This window comes from Callorhinus ursinus, unplaced genomic scaffold (genome assembly GCF_003265705.2).
Source record: "Callorhinus ursinus isolate GAN/ISIS: 27379988/994484 unplaced genomic scaffold, GSC_fseal_2.0 scaffold31, whole genome shotgun sequence".
NCBI classification, from domain to species: domain Eukaryota; kingdom Metazoa; phylum Chordata; class Mammalia; order Carnivora; family Otariidae; genus Callorhinus; species Callorhinus ursinus.
In genome coordinates, this window is record NW_027397093.1 from 12,366,874 (window position 1) to 12,380,023 (window position 13,150).

At 37.8% G+C, this 13,150-nt stretch overlaps 1 protein-coding gene and 1 pseudogene across 2 annotated transcripts in view; both read left to right on the top strand.

The window, feature by feature from the left end:
- The window catches only part of P4HA1 (prolyl 4-hydroxylase subunit alpha 1), an 82,700-nt gene that overhangs the window by 55,546 nt on the left and 14,004 nt on the right, over positions 1 to 13,150 (top strand). For both annotated transcript variants that reach the window (XM_025850483.2, XM_025850482.2), the window contains exon 10: positions 7,527 to 7,626. In XM_025850483.2, the coding sequence (XP_025706268.1) occupies positions 7,527 to 7,626 (100 nt within the window). The remainder of the gene's footprint in view (positions 1 to 7,526; positions 7,627 to 13,150) is intronic.
- Positions 1,363 to 7,508, top strand: LOC141370305 (enolase-phosphatase E1 pseudogene; annotated as a pseudogene).

The window sequence follows — 13,150 nt, forward strand, 5'->3', positions numbered from 1 at the left end:
GGATATTCCATATAAATGAAATCATACGGCATGTGGCCTTTTGCATCTGCCTTCTTTTACTTGCATATTTGTAAGGTTCACTGATGTGGACGCATGTATCTGTACTTCATTCCTTTTCATGGCTGAACAATATTCCATTGGATGGATATACCACATTTTATTTACCTTTTATTCATCTATTGATAGACAGTTGGGTTGTTTCTACTTTTTGGCTATTATGAATAATGCTCTGAACATTCATGTACAAGTTTTTATGTGAACATAAGCTTAAATTTCCCTTGGGTATATACCTAGGAGTGAAATTGCTAGGTCATATGGTAACTCTGTATTTACCCGTTTGAGGAACTGCCAAACTTTTCCAAAGTGGCAGTACCATTTTACAGTCCTACCAGCAATGTATGGGTTATTCCAGTTTCTTCACATCCTCATCAATACTTGTTACTGTCTTTTTGATGATTATAGCCATCCTAGTGGGTGTGATATGCTATCTTATTGTGGTTTTGATTTGCATTTCCCAGTGGCTAATGATGTTGAGCATCTTTCCATGTGCTTATTGGCCATTTGTATATTTTCTTTGGAGACTATTTAGATCCTTTGCCCATTTTTAAATTGAGTTTATTTAGTGGTAATAGTTCTTTATATATTTTAGACACAAGTCCTTATCAGTTTGCAGAGATTTTCTTCCATTCTCTGAGTTGTCTTTTCACTTTATTGATGGTGTCCTTTGAAGCACAAATTTTTTTTTTTTAAGATTTTATTTATCTATTTGACAGAGAGACACAACAAGAGAGAGAACACAAGCAGGGGGAGTGGGAGAGGGAGAAGCAGGCCTCCCGCTGAGCAGGGAGCCCGACGCGGGCCCGATCCCAGGACCCTGGGATCACGACCTGAGCCGAAGGAAGACGCCCAACCATCTGAGCCACCCAGGCGCCCCTGAAGCACAAAATTTTTAATTTTGATGATATCCAGTTTATTTTTTTGTTGTTGCTTATACTTCTGATGTCATAGCTAAACTAGTGTCTAATTTAAGATCACAAAGATTTACACTTACAGTTTTTTCTAAGAGTTTTATAATTTTAGCTTTTACATTTAGGTCTTTAATCCCTTTTGAGGTCTTTTTTTTTTATGATATGAGGTAGGGACAACGTCTTTCTTTTGCATGTGGTTATCCATTGTCCCAGGACTATTTGTTGAATATAACAAACGGGCGCCTGGGTGGCTCAGTCGTTAAGCGTCTGCCTTTGGCTCAGGTCATGATCCCAAGGTCCTGGGATCGAGCCCCGCATCAGGCTCCCTGCTCAGCAGGAGGCCTGCTTCTCCCTCTCCCACTCCCCCTGCTTGTGTTCCTGCTCTCGCTATCTCTCTCTCTGTCAAATAAACAAATAAAATCTTTAAAAATATATATATATAACAAACATTTCTTTTATATATATATAAATTTTATTTATTTATGTGTTTAGGCTCCACACCCAGCATAGAGTCCAACACCAGGCTTAAATTCATGAGCTTGAGTTCAAGACCTGAGCTGAGATCAAAAGTTGGATGCTTAACTGACTGAATCCCCCAGATGCCCCACATTTCTTGCTTTTATAATTTTAAAAGTGTAAAGTGAAAGATTGAAATGGTAATTTGCTAGAATAACAAAAGTGAAGGCCTTCTTGGTAGCAGGAAACTTTACGCCAAAGAGTAAGCATTGTCAAAGAAAAGATTAAAGATAAAAAGAGAGGCAGTAATTGGTAAGTTGAGTTAGAACTTCTTTCTCCCAATTCTGACTGAGTTCTTAGTAGAACTAGGAGCTAATCTAGTATGTCAGTGTACCTGTCTTTCTGGCTGGCAACAATTTGAGTTAGAAAGCGTAGGTTCGAAAATGTAGAGAAAAGATCCAGTCTCTGTAAGGCTGAAGGTTGATGCTTCTACCAAAGTATTAGAGAAAAGGTAGGAATCGATGCTTGTGGTAGCAAGGAAGGAAGTTGAAGGTAACAGAAGTAGGAGACAGGTTCTCTGTGGGTGATAGGTTCCAGGATGGAATAGGAACAATTCTCAAGATGCATCTAGTTTGAATTTTTTTAAAAGATATTTATTTTGAGAGAGAGAGAGAGCATGCATGAGCAGGGGGAGGGGCAGAGGGAGAAGGAGAGAGACTCAGTGCTGAGCACAGAGCCCAGCGCAGGGCTTGATCTCACAACCCTGATATCACAACCTGAGCTGAAACCGAGAGTCGGATGCTTAGCCAACTGCACCACCCAGGTGCCCCTGAAATTTTAATAGAACGCTTGCCAATTTTGTGTTGCAGTTATCTATAAAAATCAAGTCAGTAGTTTGTGGATTATAAAGTTCAAAAATCTATCAAATTGTTGCCAGCCAGAAATATAGGTACAGTGACAGACTAGATTAGTTCCTAGTTCTACGAGGAACTCAGTCAGAATTTAGAGAAATAAGTTCTTAATGTATTTATCTACTACACCCTTTATAACAGTAAAATTCTTGGATCCTTCCTGTTTCTGCTACACTAAGGAATTCTACTCAGCCAGTCCATATAAATTTACAAGGGATCACCAGACAAGTAGTATGGTAAAATAGAATAAATCTTGGATTAGTTCTGGGAAGTCTGTATGATTCATTCATTTCTTCATTCAGCAAATATTTATTGAGCATCTGCTATATGCCAGGCACTGTAATAGGTTCTGCAGATACAGTGGTGAGCAAAGCCAGGGAGAATTTATACGTATTTGGGACTAGTGGTTGAATGAAGACATCTTACCTTAATCAAACAATAAATTAATATACAATTAGTGTGAAAAATGTTACAAAGTAAGATATATAGTACTGTAAAAACATTAGGGGCAGCTGCCTTCTCTACTTCCAGGGGCATGGAGGTAGCCTCTCCCTGAAGTGCTTCAGTTGCAGGCAGTTGCCAGCTCTGAGATGAATGGTTCTGGGGGTACAGCTGCCACCACCCTCCACCCTCTGGACCAAGGCTGATTCCCATAGTAGCATCCAGCAGGTGCCCACCAAAGTCACTGTGGTCTTGCTATATATCAGAAGGACTATAAGCATGACTGCTTTTGTGAAGAGCATCTTATTTCCTTATATCAGAGAAAATGTTAAGAATTAACTGCAGAGGAAAATACTTCTTCCCTCTTGGAAAGAAGAGTGCCAGTAGGACCTCAGTCTTTTGAGGTAACAGGCTGAAGAGGATTCCCACCAAGATAGGGTATCTTGACCTCTGCAACATCTGGGAATGGGGTGGATGATCTACCATAGCTGTCCAGGCTATGGTAGATCATGTGTGCTGGCAGAGATCTCTGGATGGAAAGACCATGGTACTGATACAAATATAAAGATTCATGTGGAAGGCAGTATTTTACAGCTGGGAGAATAAGAGCAGCATTCATTGAAGACGTCATTCCAGCAGCTAGGAAATGGAGAGAAGCTGGAATGAAGGTGTATATCTGTTCTTCAGGGAGGGTAGAGGCACAGAAACTATGACTTGTGCGCTCTACAGAGGAAGATATTCTTGAGCTTGTGGATAGTTTCTTTGCGCCAAGTTAGGCATAAAGTGGAGGGAGAGTTATTGAAAGACTGCAAATAGCATTGAATGCTCAACCTGTTTTTGACACATTAGAGGCTGGTGCTGCTGAGGAAGTGGACATGCTTATTGCTGTGGTGGTGAGACATGGCTAGGTGAAGTTAAATGATGAAAAGCCTATAGCCTCATCAAATCATTCAGCAAACTACTTGTCCTCTTCAACCTAGAAAAGGATTTCTAAGGAAGAAAAACTGTTTCTCATAGTTTGTCCGTGTAGTCTGGTTTATTTCAATGGTAAAAGTAGCTTACTTTAAAAATACATATATAGGGGCACCTGGGTGGCTCAGTCGTTAAGTGTCTGCCTTCAGCCCAGGTCATGATCCCAGGGTCCTGGGATCGAGCCCCACATCAGGCTCCCTGCTCGGCGGGAAGCCTGCTTCTCCCTCTCCCTCTGCCCCTGCTTGTGTTCCCTCTCTTGCTGTGTCTCTCTCTGCCAAATAAATAAATAAAACCTTCAAAAAACAAAAATAAAGTATCTAAAAAATATATATATACACACACATATGTAGGCAAATATGTATGTGCTCAAATTACCTTCTACAGATACATGAGTGATAAAAATCTCCATTCAGTGAAATTAAAACTTATTTTAAAATCTCTGTAAAAGTTATGTGAAACTACAACACTAACCCCTACTGAGGGCAAAGTATAGTTGATAGAAAAAACTATTGACCTTCTTCCCTCTCATGCTCTCTCTCTACCATTCTCTCTCTCTCTCAATAAATAAAAATCTTTAAAAAAAAAAAAAACTATTAACAGATCAAATGTGTCAGTATCAGGTCATATACCAAAATTGAAAGCTAGTTTTGAGCAGTATTTCAGAAGCCTTGCTATTTTAAAAACTGAAAGTGTTTCAAAGTCGTCTTTTTTTTTTTTTTTTAACATTTTATTTATTTGAGAGAGAGCACAAGCAGGGGGAGCAGGAGCGGGAGAAGCAGACTCTGCTGAGTAAGAAGCCCGATGCCGGACTCCATTCCAGGACCCTGGGATCATGACCTGAGCTGAAGGCAGATGCTTAACTGACTGAGCCATCCAGACGCCCCTAATCCTGTCAATTCTAATCATTATAGATTATAGCTGCCTTTCTGACAACTTCTTAGCATAGTTTGAGAAATTATATTGTTATTTACTATTTTTAAAATGATTTTACTGAAATCAGTCTATCAGATCAAGAAGAATCCTATATATTTTTTGACATGGATGTGAGAAATGTCAGTTTTCTAACAGTATTAATTATCCTGGTTCAGTTTTTTTTTTTTTTTTTTAAGATTTTATTTATTTGACAGAGAGAGCACAAGAGGCAGAGCAGTAGGGAGAGGGAGAAGCAGGCTCTCCATGGTCAGGGAACCCAACATGGGGCTCGATCCCAGAACCCCAGGATCATGACCTGAGCTGAAGGCAGTCAACCGACTGAGCCATCCAGGTGCCCAATGTTTGTTTATTTATTTAAGGGAGAGGAGACTTAAGCTCAGTTAAAAGCTGTGGGAGGAATTAAGAAGGAAAGTTGATTATGTAAGAGAGAGAAGGGCTAATCAATGATTTATGCTTCCTAAAATGTCAGAAAATTATAGAATCTAAGGCAGAGGGTTAGCCTTAGATAATGGAAAGAAATTTCCTCTCTGGAACTGGAATGAAGGAACTAGATGATCTAAAAGGAACAGATAGATGCAAATGTAGGTAAAGTGTATGGTTTCTATATTCTCTGAAGTAGGGGATATGTACTGAGAGAAGGGGGGAGCTGAGGTGGGTTTGGGTTCAGAGTAGAAGAAGGAGTAGGCGTAAGGGCCCATTTGAAGTTGGTGTTCATGAATTATCAGTGGAACACACTTGCCCTATTTCATGACTTTCTCCAATAGAGTTTGATGACACAGGTATAAGCTTGGAGAAAAAAATTGAGGATAATATTTTAAAGATTTTATTTATTTATTAGAGAGAGCGAGCGAGCATGAGAGGGGGGAGGGTCAGAGGGAGAAGCAGACTCCCCGCCGAGCAGGTAGTCCGACGTGGGACTCGATCCCAGGACTCCAGGATCACGACCTGAGCCGAAGGCAGTCGCCCAACCAACTGAGCCACCCAGGCGCCCGAGGATAATATTTTTGCCAGACAGTTTAATTTAGGTATTTAGCAAGAATGTTGTTGAAATGATGGATCATGGAATCAGAGGTTGATGAGAGAAGTGATAGACCATAGGAGATAGCTTAATTTGGGGTGCCTTTTTAAATTTAGCTATAGTTCCCATACCATAAAATTCACTCCTTTAAAGTGTGTAATTCAATGGTTTTTAGTGTTCTCAGTTGTGCAACCTTTACCACTATCTAATTTCTGAACATTCCCATCACCCTGAAAAGAAAGCCTGTACTTATTAGCAGTTAACTCCCCATTTCCTCCTTCCTCTGGCAACCACTGATCTACTTTCTCTGTTGACTTGCCTATTCTGGATATTTCTTATAAATGGAATCATAGTATGTGGTCTTTTGTATCTTGCTTACTTAACAATGTTTTTTTTTTTTCTTAAGATTTTATTTTTTTATTTGAGAGAGAGAGAATGAGAGATAGAGAGCACAAGAGGGAAGAGGGTCAGAGGGAGAAGCAGACTCCCTGCCGAGCAGGGAGCCCAATGTGGGACTCGATCCCGGGACTCCAGGATCATGACCTGAGCTGAAGGCAGTCGCTTAACCAACTGAGCCACCCAGGCGCCCCTACTTAACAATGTTTTCAAGGTTCATTCATATTGTGGCATGTATCAGTACCTGATTCCTTTTCATGGCACAATATTCCATCATATGGATGTATCACATTTTATGTATCTACTCATCAGTTGGTGAATATTTGGATCATTTCCACTTTTTGGCCATTATTAATAATCCTGCCATGAACATTCATGTACAAGTTTTTGTATGAACATATGTTTTAATTTCTCTTGGGTATGTACCTGGAAGTGGAATTGCTGAGTGATACGGTAACTGTATGTTTAAAAATTTGACGAACTGACAAACTTTTCCAAACCGGCTGTACCATTTTTACATTCCTACCAGCAATGTATGAGGGTTCTGATTTCTTCACATTCTTCATCAGCACCTGTTATTGTCCATCTTTTCGTTTTATTTTGTTTTAAGTAGGCTTCACGCCCAGCATGGATCCCAACATGGGGCTTGAACTCAAGACCCTGAGATCAGGCCCTGAGCTAAGAGTTGAACACTTAACTGAATGAGCCACCCAGGTGCCCCCGTCCACCTGTTTTTATTATAGTCCTCCTACTGGGTGTGTTTTGGTACCTTTTAAAAACTTATTTTTATTTATGCAAGTAATACATGAATTTTTATTTTTTTTAAGATTTAATTATTTTAGAGTGTGTGATGAGTGGGGGGAGGGGGAGAGGGAGAGAGAATCCCAAGCAGACTCCCCACTGAGTACAGAGCCCAACACAGGGCTCAATCTCACAACCCTGAGATCATGTCCTGAGCCGAAATCAAGAGTCAGAAGCTTAACTGACTGAGCCACCCAAGCGCCCCTACATGAATTTTTTTCTTATAAAATATTTACACTATATAAATCAAGCTAAAAACCCTATGACCTCCACCCCAGTCAGTTCCTATGCCTTATGTAAAAAGAAAAATTGTTTTCAGTTTGGTATGTATTTTTACAGAATTTTTAAAAATTCTCATTGTAATAGCCCTATATAGCCTTCTTACATTAATCCAACTGTTTTCAAAGAAACTCTGTAATAAATGTTTTTTTCTTTTCTAACCTTTAACTGTAAAATGTAGCATTTTTTAAAAACTGACAACATTGTTTAATAAAAATCATATCAAACAAGCAAGCCAACTAAATGCCTATAGATAAGTCTTATTGTCCCATATATTATGGCTTTTAAAATGATGGCTGTTAGTCTTTATGTATTGAAACATTATAAGTAATATTTTCTTCTTGTTCTTAGTGCCTGGCTCTCTGGCTATGAAAACCCTGTGGTGTCTCGAATTAATATGAGAATACAAGATCTAACAGGACTAGATGTTTCCACAGCAGAGGAATTACAGGTAGGTAATCACATTATCCTTAAACCATATGCTGTCACATTATTTCTTTACACTTTTTCAAAAAATGTTGCAGATGAGATTTCCTAACATTGTACGGGCACTGATTAGGTATTGTAGGAGAGTTTGGGACCCTAAAAGTGAATATGCAAGCTGAAACCAAGCAAACTACTCTTTAATAATCAATGGGAAAAATTAGGATTAGTCTGTGAGCTCTAAAATTCTTTTACAAAACATTAAAAACTCTTACTGTTAAGTATAAATTTATAGGGAAAGGAACAATATGTAACATTAATATTTATTAAGCATACTATAATTTTTTGTCATTCCTAACTAAACCTGTCGGGTAACCAGGGGCAGTTTTTTGTTTTTTTTTAATGTGTTTTTTTGCTCTTTTCTTTTGAGATAGAATTCACATACCTTAAAATTTACCCTGGTTTTATTACATGCACATGCTTATGCAGCTATCACCACTATCTAATTGTAAGACTATTTCATCACTTCAAAAACATTCAGCAGTCACTCTCCATTTCCTCTCCCTAATGCCACTGGCAACTACTAATCTCCTTTCTGTCTGTCTATGAATTTGTCTTTTCTAGATATTTCATATAAATGGAATAATACAATATGTGGCCTATTGTATCTGGCTTATATCACTTAATGTTATGTTTTCAGTGTATAGCACTTTATTCTTTTTCATGCCTGAATAATATTCCATTGTTTGGATGTATCACAACTTCATGTATCTATCAGCTGAAGGATATTTGGGTTGTTTGCACTTTTTGACTATAATGACTAGTGCTGCTATGAATGTGTACACGTTTTTGTACAAACATTTAGATTTTTCTTGGGTATATATGTATCTATGGAACTGCTGAGTCATGTGCTGACTTTATAGTTTGAGGAACTGTCAAACTGTTTTCCAAAATGGCTGCACAATTTTATAATTCCAATGACAGAGTATGAGGATTACAATTTTTCACATCCTTGTCAACACTTACCCTTGTCTCTTTTTTTCATTACAGTTTTCATTTGCATTTCCCTGATGGCTAATGATGTTGAGTATCTTTTCATGTGCATATTTGCCATTTATTTCTTTGAAAAAATTTTTGTTCAAATCCTTTGAGTATTAATTGGGTTGTTTGTGTTTTTATTGTTGGGTTGTTAAGTGTTCTTTTTTCATTATGGATATAGGAGCATTATCAGATATATGGTTTGCAAATATTTTCTCCCGTTCTGTAGGTCATCTTACATTTTCTTGATGGTGTCGTTTGGCACAAAATTTTGAATTTTGATGAAGTCTGATAGGTCTTTTTTTGTTTTTTTGGCTTTGGGGTTTTTTTTAGTTGCTTATGCTTTTTCTTTTCTATTTTATTAAATTCCAGTATAGTTAACATACAATTTTATATTAGTCTCAGAAGTACAATATAGTGATTCAGCAATTTTGTACATTACCCAGTGCTCATCATGATAAGTGTACTCTTAATCCCTATCATCTGTTTCACCCATACCCACCACCCATCTCCTATCTGCTAACCATCAGATTGTTCTCTATAGTTAAGTCTGTTTTTTGGTTTGTCTCTTTTTTCCTTTGTTTGTTTCTTAAATTCCACATATGAGTGAAATCATATGGTATTTGTCTTTCTCTAATTTATTTCACTGAGCATTATCTTCTCTAGATCCATCCATGATGTTGCAAATGGCTAGATTTCGTTCTTTTTTTGTGGCTGAGTAATATTTCGTTGTGTTTATATACCATAACTTTATCCATTCATCTGTCAATGAACACTTGAGTTGCTTCCAAAATTTGGCTGTTGTAAATAATGCTGCAATAAATGTTGTAAATAATGGTGCATATATCTTTTTGAATTAGTGTTTTTGTATTCTGGAATTACTGGATCATATGGTAATTCTATTTTTAATTTTTTGAGGAATTTCCATACTGTTTTCCACAATGGCTGCAGCAGTTTACGTTCCCACCAACAGTGCACGAGGATCCCTTTTTCTCCACAACTTCGCCAACACCTGTTGTTTCTTGCATTTTTGATTTTAACCATCCTGACTGGTGTGAGCTGATATCTCATTGTGGTTTTGATTTACATTTCCCTGATGATGAATGATGTTGAACATATTTTCATGGGTCTTTTGGCCATCTGTATGTCATCTTGTTCATGTCTTATGCCCATTTTTAAATTGGATTATTTGTGTTTTGGGTGTTGAGTTGTATAAGTTCTTTTATATTTTGGTTACTAACCCTTTATCAGATACATCGTTTGCAAGTATCTTCTATTCAATAGTTTGCCTTTTCGTTTTGTGATTGTTCCCTTTGCTGTGTAGAGGCTTTTTATCTTGATGTAGTCCCAGTAGTTTATTTTTGCTTTTGTTCCTTTGCCATAAGAGACATGTCTAGAAAAATGTTGCTACAGCCAATGTCAGAGAAATTACTGCCTGTGCTCTCTGCTAGGATTTTTATGGTTTGAGGTATCACATTGGTTCTTTAATCCATTTCAACTTTATGTTTGTGTATGGTACCTGCAGTTTTGTTCTTCTTTTTCAAGATTAATTTGGCTAGGGGTGCCTGGGTGGCTCAGTCAGTTAAGCATCTGCCTTCAGCTCAGGCCATGATCCCAGGGTCCTGAGATCAAGCCCCGAGTCTGGCTCCCTGCTCTGCAGGGGATCTGCTTCTCTCTCTCCCTCTGCCCCTCCCCCTGCTGTGCTCTCTCTCTTCCTCTCTCTCAAAATAAATAAAATCTTAAAAAAAAAAAAGTAGATTGCTTTGGCTATTGGAGGTTTTTTGTGGTTCCATACAAATTTTTGTATTCTTTGTTCTAGTTCTGTAAAAAATGCTATTGGTATTTTGATAGGGATTGCATTAAATTTGTAGATTGCTTTGGGCAGTATGGACATTTTAACTGTATTCTTCTAATTCATGAGCATGGAATATCTTTCCATTTCAGTTTCTTTCATCAGTGTTTTATAGTCATCTTCAATTTCTTTCATCAGTGTCCTATAGTTTTCTGAGTACATGTCTTTCACCTCCTTGGTTGGGTTTATTCCTAGGTATTCTATTATTTTTGGTTAAATTGTAACTGGGACTGTTTTCTTAATTTCTTTCTGCTACTTCATTATTATCGGTGTATAGAAATGCAAATGGATTTCTGTATATTAATATTGTATCCTGTGACCTTACTGAAGTATCAGTTCAAGTAGTTTTTTTGGTGGAGTCTTTAGGATTTTCTATATATAGTATCATGTCATCTGCAAATAATGAAAATTTTACTTTTTCTTTACCATGTTGAATGCCTTCTATTTTTTTTTCTTGTCTGATTGCTGTGGCTACGGCTCCCAGTACTATGTTGAATAAAAATAGTAAAGATGGACATCCTTGGGGCACCTGGGTGGCTCAGTCGGTTAAGCGTCTGCCTTCGGCTCAAGTCATGATCCCAGGGTCCTGGGATTGAGCCCCGCATTAGGCTCCCTGCTCAGTGAGGAGCCTACTTCTCTCCCTCTGCTGCTCCCCCTGCTTGTGTGTTCTTTCTGTCTCTCTTTCTAGGTCAAATAAATAATAAAATCTTAAAAAAAAAAAAAAAGGGCATCTTTGTCTTCTTCCTGTCATTAGGGGAAAAGCTCTGTTTTTCCTCATTTGAGTAGCTGTTTTTCATATATGGCCTTTATCATGTTACTGTGTTCCCTCTAAACCTACTTTGTTGAAGGTTTGTATCATGAATGAATGTTATACTTTGTGAAATGCTTTTTCTGAATCTTTTGAAATAATCACATGGTTTTTATCCTTTATCTTATTGATGTGACAATATCACAGTGATTGTTTTGCAAATATTGAACCACCCTTGCATACCAGGAATAAATCCCACTTGATTGTGGTGAATGAGTTGTATTTTTTTTAAAGATTATTTATTTATTTTGAGAGAGAGAGAGCAAGAGGAGGGGCAAGGGGATAGGGAGAGTCAGGCAAACTCCCTCTAAGCACAGAGCCCAATATGGGACTCAGTGCCAGGACTCTGAGATCATGACCTGAGCTGAAATCAAGAGCCGGCGGCTTACTGAGCCACCCAGGCACCCCATGTTGAATGAGTTTTTTAATGTATTGTTGAACTTGGTTTTCTAATATTTTGTTGAAGATTTTTGTGTTCATCAGAGGTATTGCCCTGTAGTTTTCTCTTGTGTAGTGTCTTACCTGGTTTTGGTATCAGGGTAATGCTGGCCTCATGGAATGTATTTAGAAGCTTTCCTTCCTCTTCTATTTTTGGAACAGTTTGAGAATACGTATAACTCTTCTTTAAATATTTGGTAGAATTCACCTGTGAAGCCATCTAGTCTTGGATGTGTGTTTGTTGTGAGCTTTTGATTACTGATTCAATTTCATTGCCAAATCAGTCTCTATTTTCTGTTTCTTCCTGATTTGGTTTTAGGAGGTTAATATGTTTCTAGGAACTTACCCATTTCTTCCTAGGTTGTCCAACTTGTTGGTATATAATTTCTCCTAATATTGTCTTACAGTTCTTTGTATTTCTTTGGTGTTGATTGTTATTTCTCCTCTTTGATTTCTGTTTTTGTTTGAGTCCTTTTTTTTTTTTTTTTTGATGAGTCTGGCTAGAGGCTTATCAATTTTATTGATCTATTCAAAGAATCAGCTCCTGGTTTCATTGATCTGTTTTTGTAGTTTCTATTTCGTTTATTTCTGCTCTAATCTTTATTATTTTCTTCTTCCTACTGGTTTGGGGTTTTGTTTGTTCTTTTTCTAGCTCTCTTAGGTATAAGGTTAGGTTGTGTATTTGAGATTTTTCTTGTTTTTGAGGTAGGCTTGCATTGCTATAAACTTCCTTCCTAGGACAGGTTTTGCTGCATCCCAAAGATTTTGGACCATTTTCATTTGTTTCCATGTACTTTTTTTTATTGATTTCTTGGTTGGCCCATTCATTGTTTAGTAGCATGTTATTTAACCTCCATGTATTTGTGTTCTTTCCAGTTTTTTCTTGTGGTTGATTTCTAGTTTCATAGCATTGTGGTCAAAAAAGATATTTGGGGGCACCTGGGTGGCTCAGTTGTTAAGCGTCTGCCTTCGGCTCAGGTCATGATCCCAGGTTCCTGGGATCGAGTCCCACATTGGGCTCCCTGCTCTGCGGGAAGCCTGCTTCTCCCTCTCCCACTCCCCCTGCTTGTGTTCCTGCTCTCGCTATCTCTGTCAAATAAATAAAATCTTTAAAAAAAAAAAAAGATACTTGGTATAACTTTAATCGTTTTAATTTGTTGAGACTTGTTTTGTGACCCAATATGTGACCTGTTCTGGAGAATGGTCCATGTGCATGTGAATGTATATTCTGCTGTTTCAGGGTGGGATGTTCTGAGTATATCTTTTAGATCCATCTGGTCCAGTGTGTCATCCAAAGCCACTCTTTTCTTTTGGTTGTTTTTGTTTGAATGATCTGTCCATTGGTGTGAGTGTTAAATTCCCTCGGTATTATTGTAACATTATCAATTATTTCCTTTATGGTTTCTTTTTTTAACA